The following is a 13487-nucleotide window of genomic DNA, read 5'->3' as shown; positions in this document are numbered from 1 at the left end:
GTTTGATTTGAGTTCCCATACTTTACCATGATATGGAATAATGGTAAATATCTCATCATGTGACCTTCACCATTGGGTTACACGTTATGTTTATTCCCTTCCCCCGCCCCGTCCTGGCAGAAGTGATCTGTATATTCTCTTCATTCATTTTGTTTTGTTTTTTTTTAATAAATATTTTTGGACAGAGATCAGAACATTAAAGTAATTATTGGAGGAGGTGATGGAAATGGTTAAAAACATTACTAAAATACAGTCTTCTCCTGTCACAGCCAAAGCTGCACCTACTTTAGAACACTGATATTGTCCTGTTGGCTCTCTCTCGGGCTGCTTCACTTGTCCTGTTGTCGTCCTCGCTGCTGCTGCTTTAGTCTGGTGGGTCCCCGGCTTCATACATTGCTATTGCAGGTCAGGGCCCCAGAATGTTTTGTCATCTCCCTTACCTTAGACCCTCCATAGTGGAACAGTCGTTGTGTCAGTAACACTGGCGGACCCTCCCTGAGAAGTTCCTGCACTGGGATGGGGGTTTCCTACAAGTGTTAAATATTGGGGAAGTGGTCAAACTTCTGAGTCCGAGGCTTGTTCTTGCCCTCTGGAGCGGGAGATGCGCCATTTCCTGGAATCTGAGGCAGCAGCTGAAAGAATAGGAAAATATTCAGACATTATTGTTGCGACGTCTTCCCCATTGACCACTCTAATAGTTAAGAAGTTGTCAAGGCCCCTCCTCAGCTGTCCCATGTTTAAAATTCCCTAATATAATTGCTCCCGACTTAAGGGTTACTGACCTGTCTCCGCCTTCCTTTGCCTTTCCTCTTCTCCGGCTCCTCACGGGCGGGGTTTAGGTAAGCACTTTCCAGGAGCTGCTCACAGGTAAGACGATCATCAGGATTCATGCGTAGACAGCCCTGGGGGAGTAGTCACCTCCATGAATGTAATGTAATAAACCTGTCACTAGCTGGCGCCAGATACTGTCCTGCAGGATTGTGGCTGCTTTTTATCATCTTAGGGAAGTAGCAATACTGGGGTGATGATCTTTAGCCAAAAATACTACACCCTAGAATCCCCCATCTTACCTTCATGAAGGTCATAGCCATGGGCTGAATATTGGGGAATTTCTCCTCCAGTGTTTCCTGAAGAAGAAATGGAAGTAGAGCTAGTAATGCATTTTATGGCTGTGTGTACCCCTTCATCACGTGACATGAAGCCGGTACCCACCACATCATTAGGGTCAGCTTCTGGGATACTGGCCCCATGAAAAAACTGGTTACTGTGGAAAATGTACTGGTGTCGCGGGATCAGGTTTCCTGCAGGAAAGAGACGAAAATCACTAAATCATAGACGGTTCTGTTTATATAGTTCAGCTTTTCTGATACAGAGCTCCAAATCCACTGCATAGAGGTAGGATTGTATGATATAATGCTGTAGTTACCACTAGGGGGAGCTCAATAATGAAGGCTGTATCCATATGTATGCAGTGAGCTCCACCTAGTGGCTGCAGATGGAACGTCATCATCCATGACTGGGCTCTACTGATGATTAGCCTCAGTTCTCACTAATAGGGGTATGGTGTCAACCTAAACTGGGGCCCCTTCTTCCTGGGACCCCAAGTGCTGGCCTTATGACATATACATTAGATGAAGTGTTTTCCTCACCCAGGGTCCTGATGATGAGGTAGAGTTGGTCCATGTCTGATTTTCCCGGCCACAGGGGCTGGCCAGACAACAGCTCAGCAAAGACACAACCTATGGCCCACACGTCCACTGCTGCTCCATACTGGGTGTCCCCAACCAGCAGCTCAGGGGCCCGATACCAACGTGTGGCCACGTAATCTGTATAGTCGTCACCAGGGCGAGCTGTAAGGACAATAGAGAGATAATAGTAGAGCGCCAGGGCGCCAACTACCATGTGCCATATACAATACTGTCTGCTGGCCCCTTCTGCCCGCTGCCTCTGTACTACTAGGAAGATTCACCACTAGGTGGCGCAAGCAAGTTGGTGCTCATGGAAAGAGTGGCAAAGTGTATTATGTCATCTAATATACTGGGGGTCTTGGATGGTGAAGGGTTAATGGTGGTGGTCCATGGCAGGAAACTTATCCTTAATCCTACATAAGTCAAACTTTATACTTCTACATTATTCCAAATCCCCTGAGCCCTTCACACAAGCTTTGAGTTATACAATAAAATTCTTGCTACCTGCAGCTGCCACAAAGGGGCGCCAAATGAAAATTTATACATTTTCCATTGGACTCATTGTGCAAGGTGCTCCCTCTAGTGGTGGCTGAGACAATATTAGTTCCCCATATATTATTTATCATTATGGCTGTTCTTGAAAGGTATTATGGAGATTCTCAGTGTTGGTGGAGCCCCCTATCTGCCCCCACCTGGAGAACAATCTCACTAGTTAGAGACGTAGACAAAGCATCCAGAGAAATAGTGATTTGGCAGTAATAAGCACCCTGGTGCTGGTAGTGATGTCAGTCACTGCGGCGTCACATGGAAATCACTTACTTAATATTCGAGCAAAGCCGAAATCGCAGAGTTTAATGACCCCCTGTTTGGTGAGCAGAATGTTCTCAGGTTTCACATCTCGGTGAATGCACTGGCCAAAAAGAAGACACAATAATGAAATACAATACTCGCGTGGACAGGTGTGGCACTGCATTAAAGGGAGTGTCACCAGGACCCAGCATATCACCCCAGCCCACAGATAGATAGGTGAGGGTCACCTGAATCAGAAGTTGGTTCCCCCATGTGAATCCCTGCCACTGGATGCTCTAAAGAGGCCACAAGGGGGCGCCGCCATTCCTCCTAAGAGCTCATTTGTAAATTGATAAAAACGATAGCTCAGTATTGGAGGACATGAGTCACAAGGGGAAAACCGGTGACCCTAACCTATGTATCTGCAGGGCTGGTGTGATATGCTGGGGTCCCTTTAAGGCAGAGTTCCTCTATAACACATCTGTCACATCTTTGACGGCCGCCCCCATATATAGACCTTACACTGTTCTTGTGGCAGAAGTTTACCGCCTGTAGGATTTGCTGCACAATGTTTTTCGTCATCATTTCGGGGACTCTGAAACAGAAGAGTGAGATTATATGGCGGTCACCTAAAGGGAACACTACACCTATTGCTCCCTGTTATCAGCCATCTTAGGTGACTGCTGTGTTGGGATAAATGAGCCTGCATTGAGGGTCCATTGTGTGATACGGGGGTGCAGACGTACCCATTGGGGTGTTTCTCCAGCTCATTGAGCACGGTGTGATCGCAATACTCAAAGACCAGGTGTAGCTTCCTCTTCCTGCGGAAGACCTCCAGCAGGTTCACCAGGTTACTGTGCTTCAGTTGCTGTAAGAGATGACATCACTGCGGTGAACCAGTAGTCAGGACTGAAATTTTGTTGAAGAACTGTAAACCATCATGTGACCCATATACCGTGCTGATTTATATGCAGTGATGTCGTATAGCGCCGCCTCACCTTTAACATCCGGATCTCACGTAGCGCAATCTTTTTAATGACAGGGTCATCCTCAGACTCCACAAACTTCTTGATGGCCACCACTTGTCCTGTCTCCTTATTCCGACACTTGAAGACGACCCCGTATGACCCTTCACCAATCTTGGCCAATTTCTCATACTTCTCCATCATGGTACGTGTGGTCAGTCTGTGGAAATGAATAATGGGCCAGATTATTATACACTCACCGGCCACTTTATTAGGTACACCTGTCCAACTGCTCGTTAACACTTAATTTCTAATCAGCCAATCACATGGCGGGAACTCAGTGCATTTAGGCATGTAGACATGGTCAAGACAATCTCCTGCAGTTCAAACCGAGCATCAGTATGGGGAAGAAAGGTGATTTGAGTGCCTTTGAACGTGGCATGGTTGTTGGTGCCAGAAGGGCTGGTCTGAGTATTTCAGAAACTGCTGATCTACTGGGATTTTCACGCACAACCATCTCTAGGGTTTACAGAGAATGGTCCGAAAAAGAAAAAACATCCAGTGAGCGGCAGTTCTGTGGGCGGAAATGTGTTGTTGATGCCAGAGGTCAGAGGAGAATGACCAGACTGGTTCGAGCTGATAGAAAGGCAACAGTGACTCAAATAGCCACCCGTTACAACCAAGGTAGCCAGAAGAGCATCTCTGAACGCACAGTACGTCGAACTTTGAGGCAGATGGGCTACAGCAGCAGAAGACCACACCGGGTGCCACTCCTTTCAGCTAAGAACAGGAAACTGAGGCTACAATTTGCACAAGCTCATCGAAATTGGACAATTGAAGATTGGAAAAACGTTGCCTGGTCTGATGAGTCTCGATTTCTGCTGCGACATTCGGATGGTAGGGTCAGAATTTGGCGTCAACAACATGAAAGCATGGATCCATCCTGCCTTGTATCAACGGTTCAGGCTGGTGGTGGTGGTGTCATGGTGTGGGGAATATTTTCTTGGCACTCTTTGGGCCCCTTGGTACCAATTGAGCATCGTTGCAATGCCAAAGCCTACCTGAGTATTGTTGCTGACCATGTCCATCCCTTTATGACCACAATGTACCCAACATCTGATGGCTACTTTCAGCAGGATAATGCAATGCCATGTCATAAAGCTGGAATCATCTCAGACTGGTTTCTTGAACATGACAATGAGTTCACTGTACTCCAATGGCCTCCACAGTCACCAGATCTCAATCCAATAGAGCATCTTTGGGATGTGGTGGAACGGGAGATTCGCATCATGGATGTGCAGCCGACAAATCTGCGGCAACTGTGTGATGCCATCATGTCAATATGGACCAAAATCTCTGAGGAATGCTTCCAGCACCTTGTTGAATCTATGCCACGAAGAATTGAGGCAGTTCTGAAGGCAAAAGGGGGTCCAACCCGTTACTAGCATGGTGTACCTAATAAAGTGGCCGGTGAGTGTATGTAAAGATACAGTCAGTGTCAGCACAGAGATCACACTGGGGATGTACTGCCACCTGATGTAAGGAAAAGTAACTGCACCCCTGTCTTGGATCAGTTCAGCTAAGCTGTTATTAGAGATATCAGACCTGCTGACTGTTTCCAATGACTAAGAACATATCAGGATCAATACAAGATAATGTATGTACAGTGACTGATCCAGCAGAATAGTGAATGCAGCTCTGGAGTATAATACAGGATGTAACTCAGGATCAGTACAGGATAAGTAATGTAATGTTTGTACACAGTGACTGCACCAGCAGAATAGTGAGCGCAGCTCTGGTGTATAATACAGGATAAGTAATGTAATGTATGTACACAGTGACTGCACCAGCAGAATAGTTAGCGCAGCTCTGGTGTATAATACAGGATAAGTAATTTAATGTTCCCTGTCGTCCTCAACAGCGGCACAATGTGGGGTATTTCTGCCCCTGTGTGCTGGTAGGACAGGCGGATATTTAATTAGCCAATCAAATGCGTGGCAGGCCCTATAAGAGGGCACAAGAACCTCCCCTCTGCGTGTTTTTTTCTGTCCTGTGTGGACAGAGGACAGGTGGGAGGACTTGTGTCCTCTTAGAGAAGCTCAGCAGGATCACTCACCTCCTGAGCGGTTGTTTTCTTCTTGTCACCTTCTGTGCCCTGCGGGGAGAAGGTGCTTGTTAGCCATGTGTGGCTACCCCCCTCTATCCCCCCCTCCCCCCTCTCCTCCGCTTCCCCCGCTCCTTGTGACTTACCTGACATTTTGGTGAGAGTCCGGGGACTCCGCATGCCGCCTCTGGTGGCCGTGCGGACTGCCGGCGGGTGGAACCACACTGTTGTGTATCATGTTCCCCGCCGGCCGCTGTAAGCGCGCACTTCCAGTTTCGCCGGAAGTATCATGGCACCATGGCAACGGCCTGGCGCCGGCGGCCGCTCACTCAGGGGAGATTCAGGCCTTATTAAAGGCCGGAAAAGACGGGGAGATGTGGGGGTAAGTGCCCGGGTTAAGGGCCTCTTGGTGGGGAGGAATGTATATCTTTGCAGACCCCTGATTTCAGGGTTAGTTGTCTGGGCAGGTTGCCTCACCTGCTTTGATTGTGGCTCCGCCCACTTCCAGCCGGCCAGAATTAAGAGGCTGGCTGGCCTGGTGTCAGAGACCTTCCTGCAGTATCTGCTGAAGGCGTGCGATTGTGGTGTTCATTGATCTTGAACTCTTTTCCAGTTTGCAAACTTTATTGGGATCCGTCACCTCGCTGTCCGGTCTACAGGACCTGGTAAGATCTACCCTTTTTTAAAGCTGGTATGATGTCATGGTGACAGTGTTGCATGGTCTATTATCTCTCTCTGTAGGATATGTCATCCTCTACTACCCCTCCTGGGGATGGTAGGAGGAAAACCTCTTCCAAGAGGAAACATCTTTCCTGCTTCGATTGCGACACACCACTCCCTGATGGTAGGTAGCGGCTTGAAAGGTTGTGCCCTGCGGGGTACTACTGGTCCTATAACTTGCCTATTTTCAGGCTATGAGTGAGCCCGTTGTCGCGGGTGCAGAGGTCCTCCACCTGTGGAGCCCTCTCCCAGAGATATGATGGCCTGGGTCAAGGAGATGGTGAGTTTGGGCATCGCTTGGGTAAATAGTTTTCCCTTGCTTGTACTCTCCTTTTTGTTTTGCAGGATGATTCCCTCAAAGGGATCCATTGCACCTTGTCTCAGCTCACCAGGAGACCATGCTGTGAGCACCGTTCCTCGTCTCTCCCCCCCTTGGAACACCTGCGGGTGGCAGAGGATGATTCCTCCGAGGACGACTCAGTCATTTCCAGCAGACCTGCGTTCCATTATGAACAAACGGGCAGGCTGCTGAAGTCCATCCAGTCTACAGTGGGCCGAGATGTTGACGGGGAAGCCTCCACGTCTGCCTCTGGGGGACATATTGCCTTCCATGCGGACGCCATGCTGACCGACCTTATGGCGCAGCAGTAGAAACAGCCAGAGAAAGGACATTTGCTTTCCAGGATCTTCAAGAGTCTGTTTCCTGTTAACACTACCCAGTGGGATTCCTGGGGGCCTCCCCCGAAGGTGGATTTGGCCGTAGCAAAGCTGTCCCGCAGAACCCTGGTGCCCTTGGAAGATGGTTCAAATCTTCAGGACCCTCTGGATCGTAGGGCGCACTCCATTCTGAAGAAGGTCTACTCAGCTTCCTACGCGCAAGTCTCTGTGGCCATAGCCTCCTCTACGGTTGGTGACTTTTTGCGCAACCGCTTAGCCGCCTTGGAGCGGGATATAGACTCGGGTGTAGACAGAGATGAGATTCTGGCCTCTATGAAAAGAGTTCATAGGGCTGCAGATTATTTGGCGGAATCCTCCAGCCATCAATTAAAAATCTCCGCCAAATCTATGGCGTTGTCTACTGCGGCCCGTAGACCCCTTTGGCTAAAGCCTTGGCGGGCAGATTTTGAATCTAAAGCAGCTCTCTGTGCGCTCCCCTTTGAGCCGGGAAGGGTGTTTGGCGAAAGCTTAGACGCCATTATGGAGGGATTAGCTGAAGGTAGGGGAAGGTCCCTACCTCAAGCATCCAGGGGCAGATGTGCTCCCTCTAGAGGCAGAGGTTCTTCCTCTAATTATAGACGCCCTTCCCAACAACGGCGTTCTAGATATCGCCCTAGGGGAGCTGGTCGTGGCGCTTCCAAGGAGGACACCAAGAGGAAGCCTGAGTTTTGACGTGGGGCAGCTCCCTGTGGCCCTCCTTCCTGTGGGAGGACGTCTTTTCTCCTTTTCCAGAGCATGGTTCACCCATATCCAAGACCCATGGGTGTTGAAGATCATACAGCACGGGTATCACATCGACTTTCATCTTCCACCTCCAGATCGGTTCGTTTCCACCCAAACTCTTCCACCTTCTCAGCAGGCCAGTCTAGAAGCCTTGGTTGCCGAATATGTTACCAAGGGCGCCCTGGAGAAGGTACCAGCCTCAGACCACGGTCTGGGAGTCTACTCCCCTGTCTTTCTGGTCTCTAAGTTCACCGGGGGCTGGAGGATGATAATAGATCTGAGGTACCTCAATCGGTTTATCAGGAAGAGGTCATTTCGAATGGAAACCGTGGATTCCGTGGCTGTGTTTCTTCAGCCAGGAGAGGTGATGGTTACCCTCGATTTGAAGGACGCCTATCTACATGTCCCCATTGCTCATTTCCACAGGAAGTTCCTCAGGATTGCCGTCGCTATGGCCGGCCACAGGGAGCACTATCAATTCACAGCTCTGCCATTCGGCATCACATCCGCCCCACTGGTATTCACCAAGGTGATTGCTCCGGTCGCCGCGGCCCTCAGACTTCAGGGTCTTTTCATCGTCCCTTATCTAGACGACTGGCTACTGAAAGCTCAGTCTCCTGCTGCCCTCCTCCAGCAGCTCAACCTTGCCATCAACTTCCTACAGGAGTTAGGATTATCAATTGGGAGAAGTCCGAAATCGTTCCAACCACCCGAAGAAAATTCCTCGGATTTATAGTGGATTCAGAAGCGATGCAGATCTTCCTCTCCAGTCCAAGGAAGGAAAGAATCCAAGCCAGTGCACGATTCCTATTGCGCACACGGCAGGTAACCATCCGGATGGATCCGCCATGAGAGTCCTGGGCCTGATGTCATCCTCAGCCAGGGCGGTCCCTTGGGCTTTATGGCATTTGCGTCCCCTGCAGATGGAAGTGTTGAGAACCTGGAACAGGTCTCCACGGGGATTGCACAAGAAGATCTGCCTTTCTCCCGCTACCCGTCTTTCCCTCAGATGGTGGATACACCTGAAAGACGGAAGGTCCACGGTCCCGACAGTGTGGACCCTGTTGACAACAGATGCATCCCAGTGGGGATGGGGAGCCCATTGTCAAGACAAAACTGTACAAGGACGATGGAGATGTCCGGAGCTGGGGTCATCCAATCTCAAGGAACTCAGAGCAGTGTACCTGGCCCTAGTACACTTTGCCCCAGAATTGAAAGGCAAGTCTGTCAAAATCCGGTCAGACAATATGACGGTGGTAGTCTATATAAACAAACAAGGGGACACCAGGTCACCAACCTTGCTGAGAGAGACGAATCTCATATTTGCCTGGGCGGAGAAGAATCTGGTCCAGTTATCCGCTGTTCACATAAAGGGCTCCCTGAACATAGTAGCGGATCAGCTGAGTCGGGGTATTACCGTATCAGGAGAATGGTCTCTCAATCCAGACGTATTTCAACAGATCGTCCAGAGATGGGGTCTCCTGGAGGTCGATCTTATGGCTACCCGACTCAATGCCAAGGTGGGGACCTTCTGCTCTCTGTACCAGGAGGACAATCCCTTGGCGGTGGATGCCCTGTCCATCCCATGGAGGTTCAGGCTGTTTTACATATTCCCTCCAATTCCAATCATACCGAAGGTATTGATAAAAATAAGACAGGACCAAGCCTCGGGAATAGCCATAATCCCGTTCTGGCCAAAAAGGGCTTGGTTTGCTCAGCTCATACAAATGAGTCAGGGCATATATTGGAGGCTTCCCCCACTCCCAGACCTGGTAACCCAAGGAGAGCTGAGATGCCAGGATCTGAGGAGACTCAACCTCACAGCCTGGAGGTTGACCAGTCCCTATTGAGAAATAGAGGACTGTCACAAGCCGTCTTGAAGACCCTATCCAGCGCCAGAGCAGATTCGACTAACAGGAACTACCGTCGAATAGGTAACATCTTTAATGCCTGGTGTCTGCAACATCAAGTGGACTCCACCGATCCCCCTACGGAGGCGATCCTGGACTTCCTTCAAGACGGACTAGACAGAGGTCTTGCTGTGGCCACACTCAAGGTACACGTAGCGGCCCTGTCCGCCTATCTGGGGAGGCGTTTGTCTCAGGATTCCTTAGTGAGCACCTTTATTAAAGGGGCAACTAGGCTGAGACCGGTGGTAAACACCCCTGTCCACCAATGGGACCTTATTCTGGTCCTGAACGCCCTATGTGGCCAGCCATTTGAACCTCTGGAAGAGGTCTCCCTCAAGTCGCTAACCGGCAAAATGGCGCTGCTATTGGCAGTCACAACTGCCAAACGTGTTAGTGAACTACAAGCTTTGTCCGCTGAGGAGCCATATACCACCTTTTTCTCTGACCATGTACAGCTTAGGTTCCTCCCTGGGTTTCGTCCCAAGGTGCCATCTGCTGTAAACAGGAACCAACTGATTTCCCTTCCAGTATTTTTTCCGTTCCCTTCTTCTGCTGAAGAAGAAAGATGGCACAAGCTGGATGTGGTTAGATGCCTACAGATTTACTTACAGCGCACTCGCCCCTTTAGGTGGACTGAAAACCTGTTGGTCAGCTACACGGGGAAAAACAAGGGCGCCAAAGCCGCCAAAGCTACAATATCCCGGTGGGTTACCGAGACTATTAGAGTCGCCTATACCGCCCAAGGGCTGTCGGCTCCATCTTTCCTTCATGCCCATTCAACCAGGGCAGTGTCCACTTCACGGGCAGAAAGAAGTGCTTTGTCTGTGGACCAAATATGTGCAGCGGCCTCTTGGGCATCTGAATCCACCTTCATTCGGCATTACCGCCTGAAGGACCAAGTGGCAGATTCCACTGCCTTTGCCCAGACCGTTTTAAGTTCGGTCATGGGTTTGTCCCACCCATCTTGGGGACCTGCTTGCTATATCCCCACATTGTGCCGCTGTTGAGGACGACAGGGAACAAGTGATTATGAAGATAATCTTGTTTCCCTTAGTCCTAACAGCGGCACAAGATTTCCCACCCTGGGAATCATATCTTATGTATAAAACTGTATATAAATGTTATGGAGGTACTTTTGTATTTACACGCAGAGGGGAGGTTCTTGTGCCCTCTTATAGGGCCTGCCACGCATTTGATTGGCTAATTAAATATCCGCCTGTCCTACCAGCACACAGGGGCAGAAATACCCCACATTGTGCCGCTGTTAGGACTAAGGGAAACAAGATTATCTTCATAATCACTCGTATGTACACAGTGACTGATCCAGCAGAATAGTGAATGCAGCTCTGGAGTATAATACAGGATAAGTAATGTAATGTATGTACACAGTGACTGATCCAGCAGAATAGTGAGCGCAGCTCTGGAGTATAATACAGGATAAGTAATGTAATGTTTGTACACAGTGACTGTACCAGCAGAATAGTGAGCGCAGCTCTGGAGTATAATACAGGATGTAACTCAGGATCAGTACAGGATAAGTAATGTATGTACACAGTGACTGATCCAGCAGAATAGTGAATGCAGCTCTGGAGTATAATACAGGATAAGTAATGTAATGTATGTACACAGTGACTGATCCAGCAGAATAGTGAGCGCAGCTCTGGAGTATAATACAGGATAAGTAATGTAATGTTTGTACACAGTGACTGTACCAGCAGAATAGTGAGCGCAGCTCTGGAGTATAATACAGGATGTAACTCAGGATCAGTACAGGATAAGTAATGTATGTACACAGTGACTGATCCAGCAGAATAGTGAATGCAGCTCTGGAGTATAATACAGGATAAGTAATGTAATGTATGTACACAGTGACTGATCCAGCAGAATAGTGAGCGCAGCTCTGGAGTATAATACAGGATAAGTAATGTAATGTTTGTACACAGTGACTGTACCAGCAGAATAGTGAGCGCAGCTCTGGTGTATAATACAGGATAAGTAATGTAATGTATGTACACAGTGACTGATCCAGCAGAATAGTGAATGCAGCTCTGGAGTATAATACAGGATAAGTAATGTAATGTATGTACACAGTGACTGATCCAGCAGAATAGTGAGCGCAGCTCTGGAGTATAATACAGGATAAGTAATGTAATGTTTGTACACAGTGACTGTACCAGCAGAATAGTGAGTGCAGCTCTGGAGTATAATACAGGATGTAACTCAGGATCAGCACAGGATAAGTAATGTATGTACACAGTGACTGTACCAGTAGAATAGTGAGCGCAGCTCTGGAGTATAATACAGGATGTAACTCTGGATCAGTACAGGATAAGTAATGTAATGTATATACACAGTGACTGTACCAGTAGAATAGTGAGCGCAGCTCTGGAGTATAATACTGGATGTAACTCAGGATCAGCACAGGATAAGTAATGTAATGTATGTACACAATGACTGTAACAGCAGAATAGTGAGTGCAGCTCTGGAGTATAATGCAGGATGTAACTCAGGATCAGTACAGGATAAGTAATGTAATGTATGTGCACAGTGACTGTACCAGCAGAATAGTGAGCGCAGCTCTGGAGAATAATACAGGATGTAACTCAGGATCAGTACAGGATAAGTAATGTAATGTATGTACACAATGACTGTACCAGCAGAATAGTAAGCGCAGCTCTGGAGTATAATACAGGATGTAACTCAGGTTCAGTACAGTACATGCCATATTATCCGGTTAGTTTAGTAGCCTTCAGAGAAAAGCCCCTCTGAACTCCAGATCTGCACGTTACTCTTGGCTGACAGATGTGAATATTTTGGGTATGTTCCAGACCACCAGATTTAAGACTAAAAAGCTTTAAGAAATTAGCAAATAAACGATACTCTCTGGGATTTGCTGGAACATAGAGGTAACCACAGGGGATCAGGTGTATGTGGCGGCCTCAGGCGGCAGGCCTGCTGTCACCCTGCAGTATATCGCACCTCATACTTATATCTGCTAATCTCAGGTCAATATTTACCACGGCTCAGCGCAGACCGCAGGTGGTATAGCGGGTAATAGATATACAGCTATGTAATGACTGATATTACTACGAGGGCGATGCTATATATACAATATGATATAACATGATGACCGTATGTAATATATATAATTCCCACCAGGGTCCAGGACTCCAGAGAGGCTTCAGAGTCACTAACTTATACATGTTATGGTTTTATTAGCTTCTATATTACATGTCATACAGTTTTTGGAGGGGTGAGGGTTATGGGGCTCAGTTTCCAGTTTCCTGCGTCACTTTCCTCCACCGTAATCCTACCCCCCGAGCTGTGACACAGTCTACAGAATATAGTAAGGAGATATTGAATACGTCACCGCAGTCTGGAGAGACCTCAGGAGAGGTGGAAATATTCCCAGGATCCCGAAGTTACCTGTTGCATTTCCAGAGCGGTGTGGCCACGTACAATATAGTCTCCCCCACCAGTAGTAATAGGAGTCTATGGGTTGCGGGGGGTAACCATTCACACAGGCTGCACAGGGAAGCACCAGCGAGGCCCGGCCTCCCTCCCTCCCTCCCCTGCTATTTGTTTGCAGTCAGAGGAGGTGTTTCCATGGTGACAGCAAAGAGCTGCGGCCTAGTGACAGACTGTAGTACTACTAGCACCCTCACGTCACTGCTGCGACTACTACTCCTATGTGACGTCTATGTAGTACTACTAGCACCCTCACGTCACTGCTGCGACTACTACTCCTATGTGACGTCTATGTAGTACTACTAGCACCCTCACGTCACTGCTGCGACTACTACTCCTATGTGACGTCTATGTAGTACTACTAGCACCCTCACGTCACTGCTGCGACTACTACTCCTATGTG

At 48.5% G+C, this 13487-nt stretch overlaps 1 protein-coding gene across 1 annotated transcript; it reads right to left on the bottom strand.

Moving 5' to 3' along the window:
• Positions 1 to 128: 128 nt before the first annotated feature.
• Positions 129 to 13083, bottom strand: LOC142216612 (cyclin-dependent kinase-like 4). The gene is made up of 10 exons (XM_075284582.1): positions 13043 to 13083; positions 3476 to 3662; positions 3224 to 3345; positions 3000 to 3072; positions 2508 to 2598; positions 1650 to 1850; positions 1213 to 1301; positions 1071 to 1127; positions 783 to 902; positions 129 to 632 (listed from the first exon to the last, which is right to left on the bottom strand). The coding sequence occupies exons 2-10, from the start codon at positions 3644 to 3646 to the stop codon at positions 537 to 539; spliced, it is 1020 nt and encodes a 339-aa protein (XP_075140683.1). The 5' UTR covers positions 3647 to 3662; positions 13043 to 13083; the 3' UTR covers positions 129 to 536.
• Between the last annotated feature and the right edge of the window lie 404 nt (positions 13084 to 13487).

This window comes from Leptodactylus fuscus, chromosome 8, assembly GCF_031893055.1.
Source record: "Leptodactylus fuscus isolate aLepFus1 chromosome 8, aLepFus1.hap2, whole genome shotgun sequence".
In the NCBI taxonomy this organism is placed as follows: domain Eukaryota; kingdom Metazoa; phylum Chordata; class Amphibia; order Anura; family Leptodactylidae; genus Leptodactylus; species Leptodactylus fuscus.
This window is presented reverse-complemented; position numbering and strand designations above follow the sequence as displayed.

What these genes read in the sequence shown, in the direction of transcription:
- LOC142216612 (XM_075284582.1), bottom strand. Translation starts at nt 3,646, where the DNA reads ATGATGGAGAAGTATGAGAAATTGGCCAAGATTGGTGAAGGGTCATAC. An exon ending in CTGGAGAAACACCCCAATGG is followed by an intron (nt 3,073 to 3,223) that starts GTACGTCTGCAC and finishes CTTCTGTTTCAG; the next exon opens with AGTCCCCGAAATGATGACGA. An exon ending in AAGCTGACCCTAATGATGTG is followed by an intron (nt 1,128 to 1,212) that starts GTGGGTACCGGC and finishes TTTCTTCTTCAG; the next exon opens with GAAACACTGGAGGAGAAATT.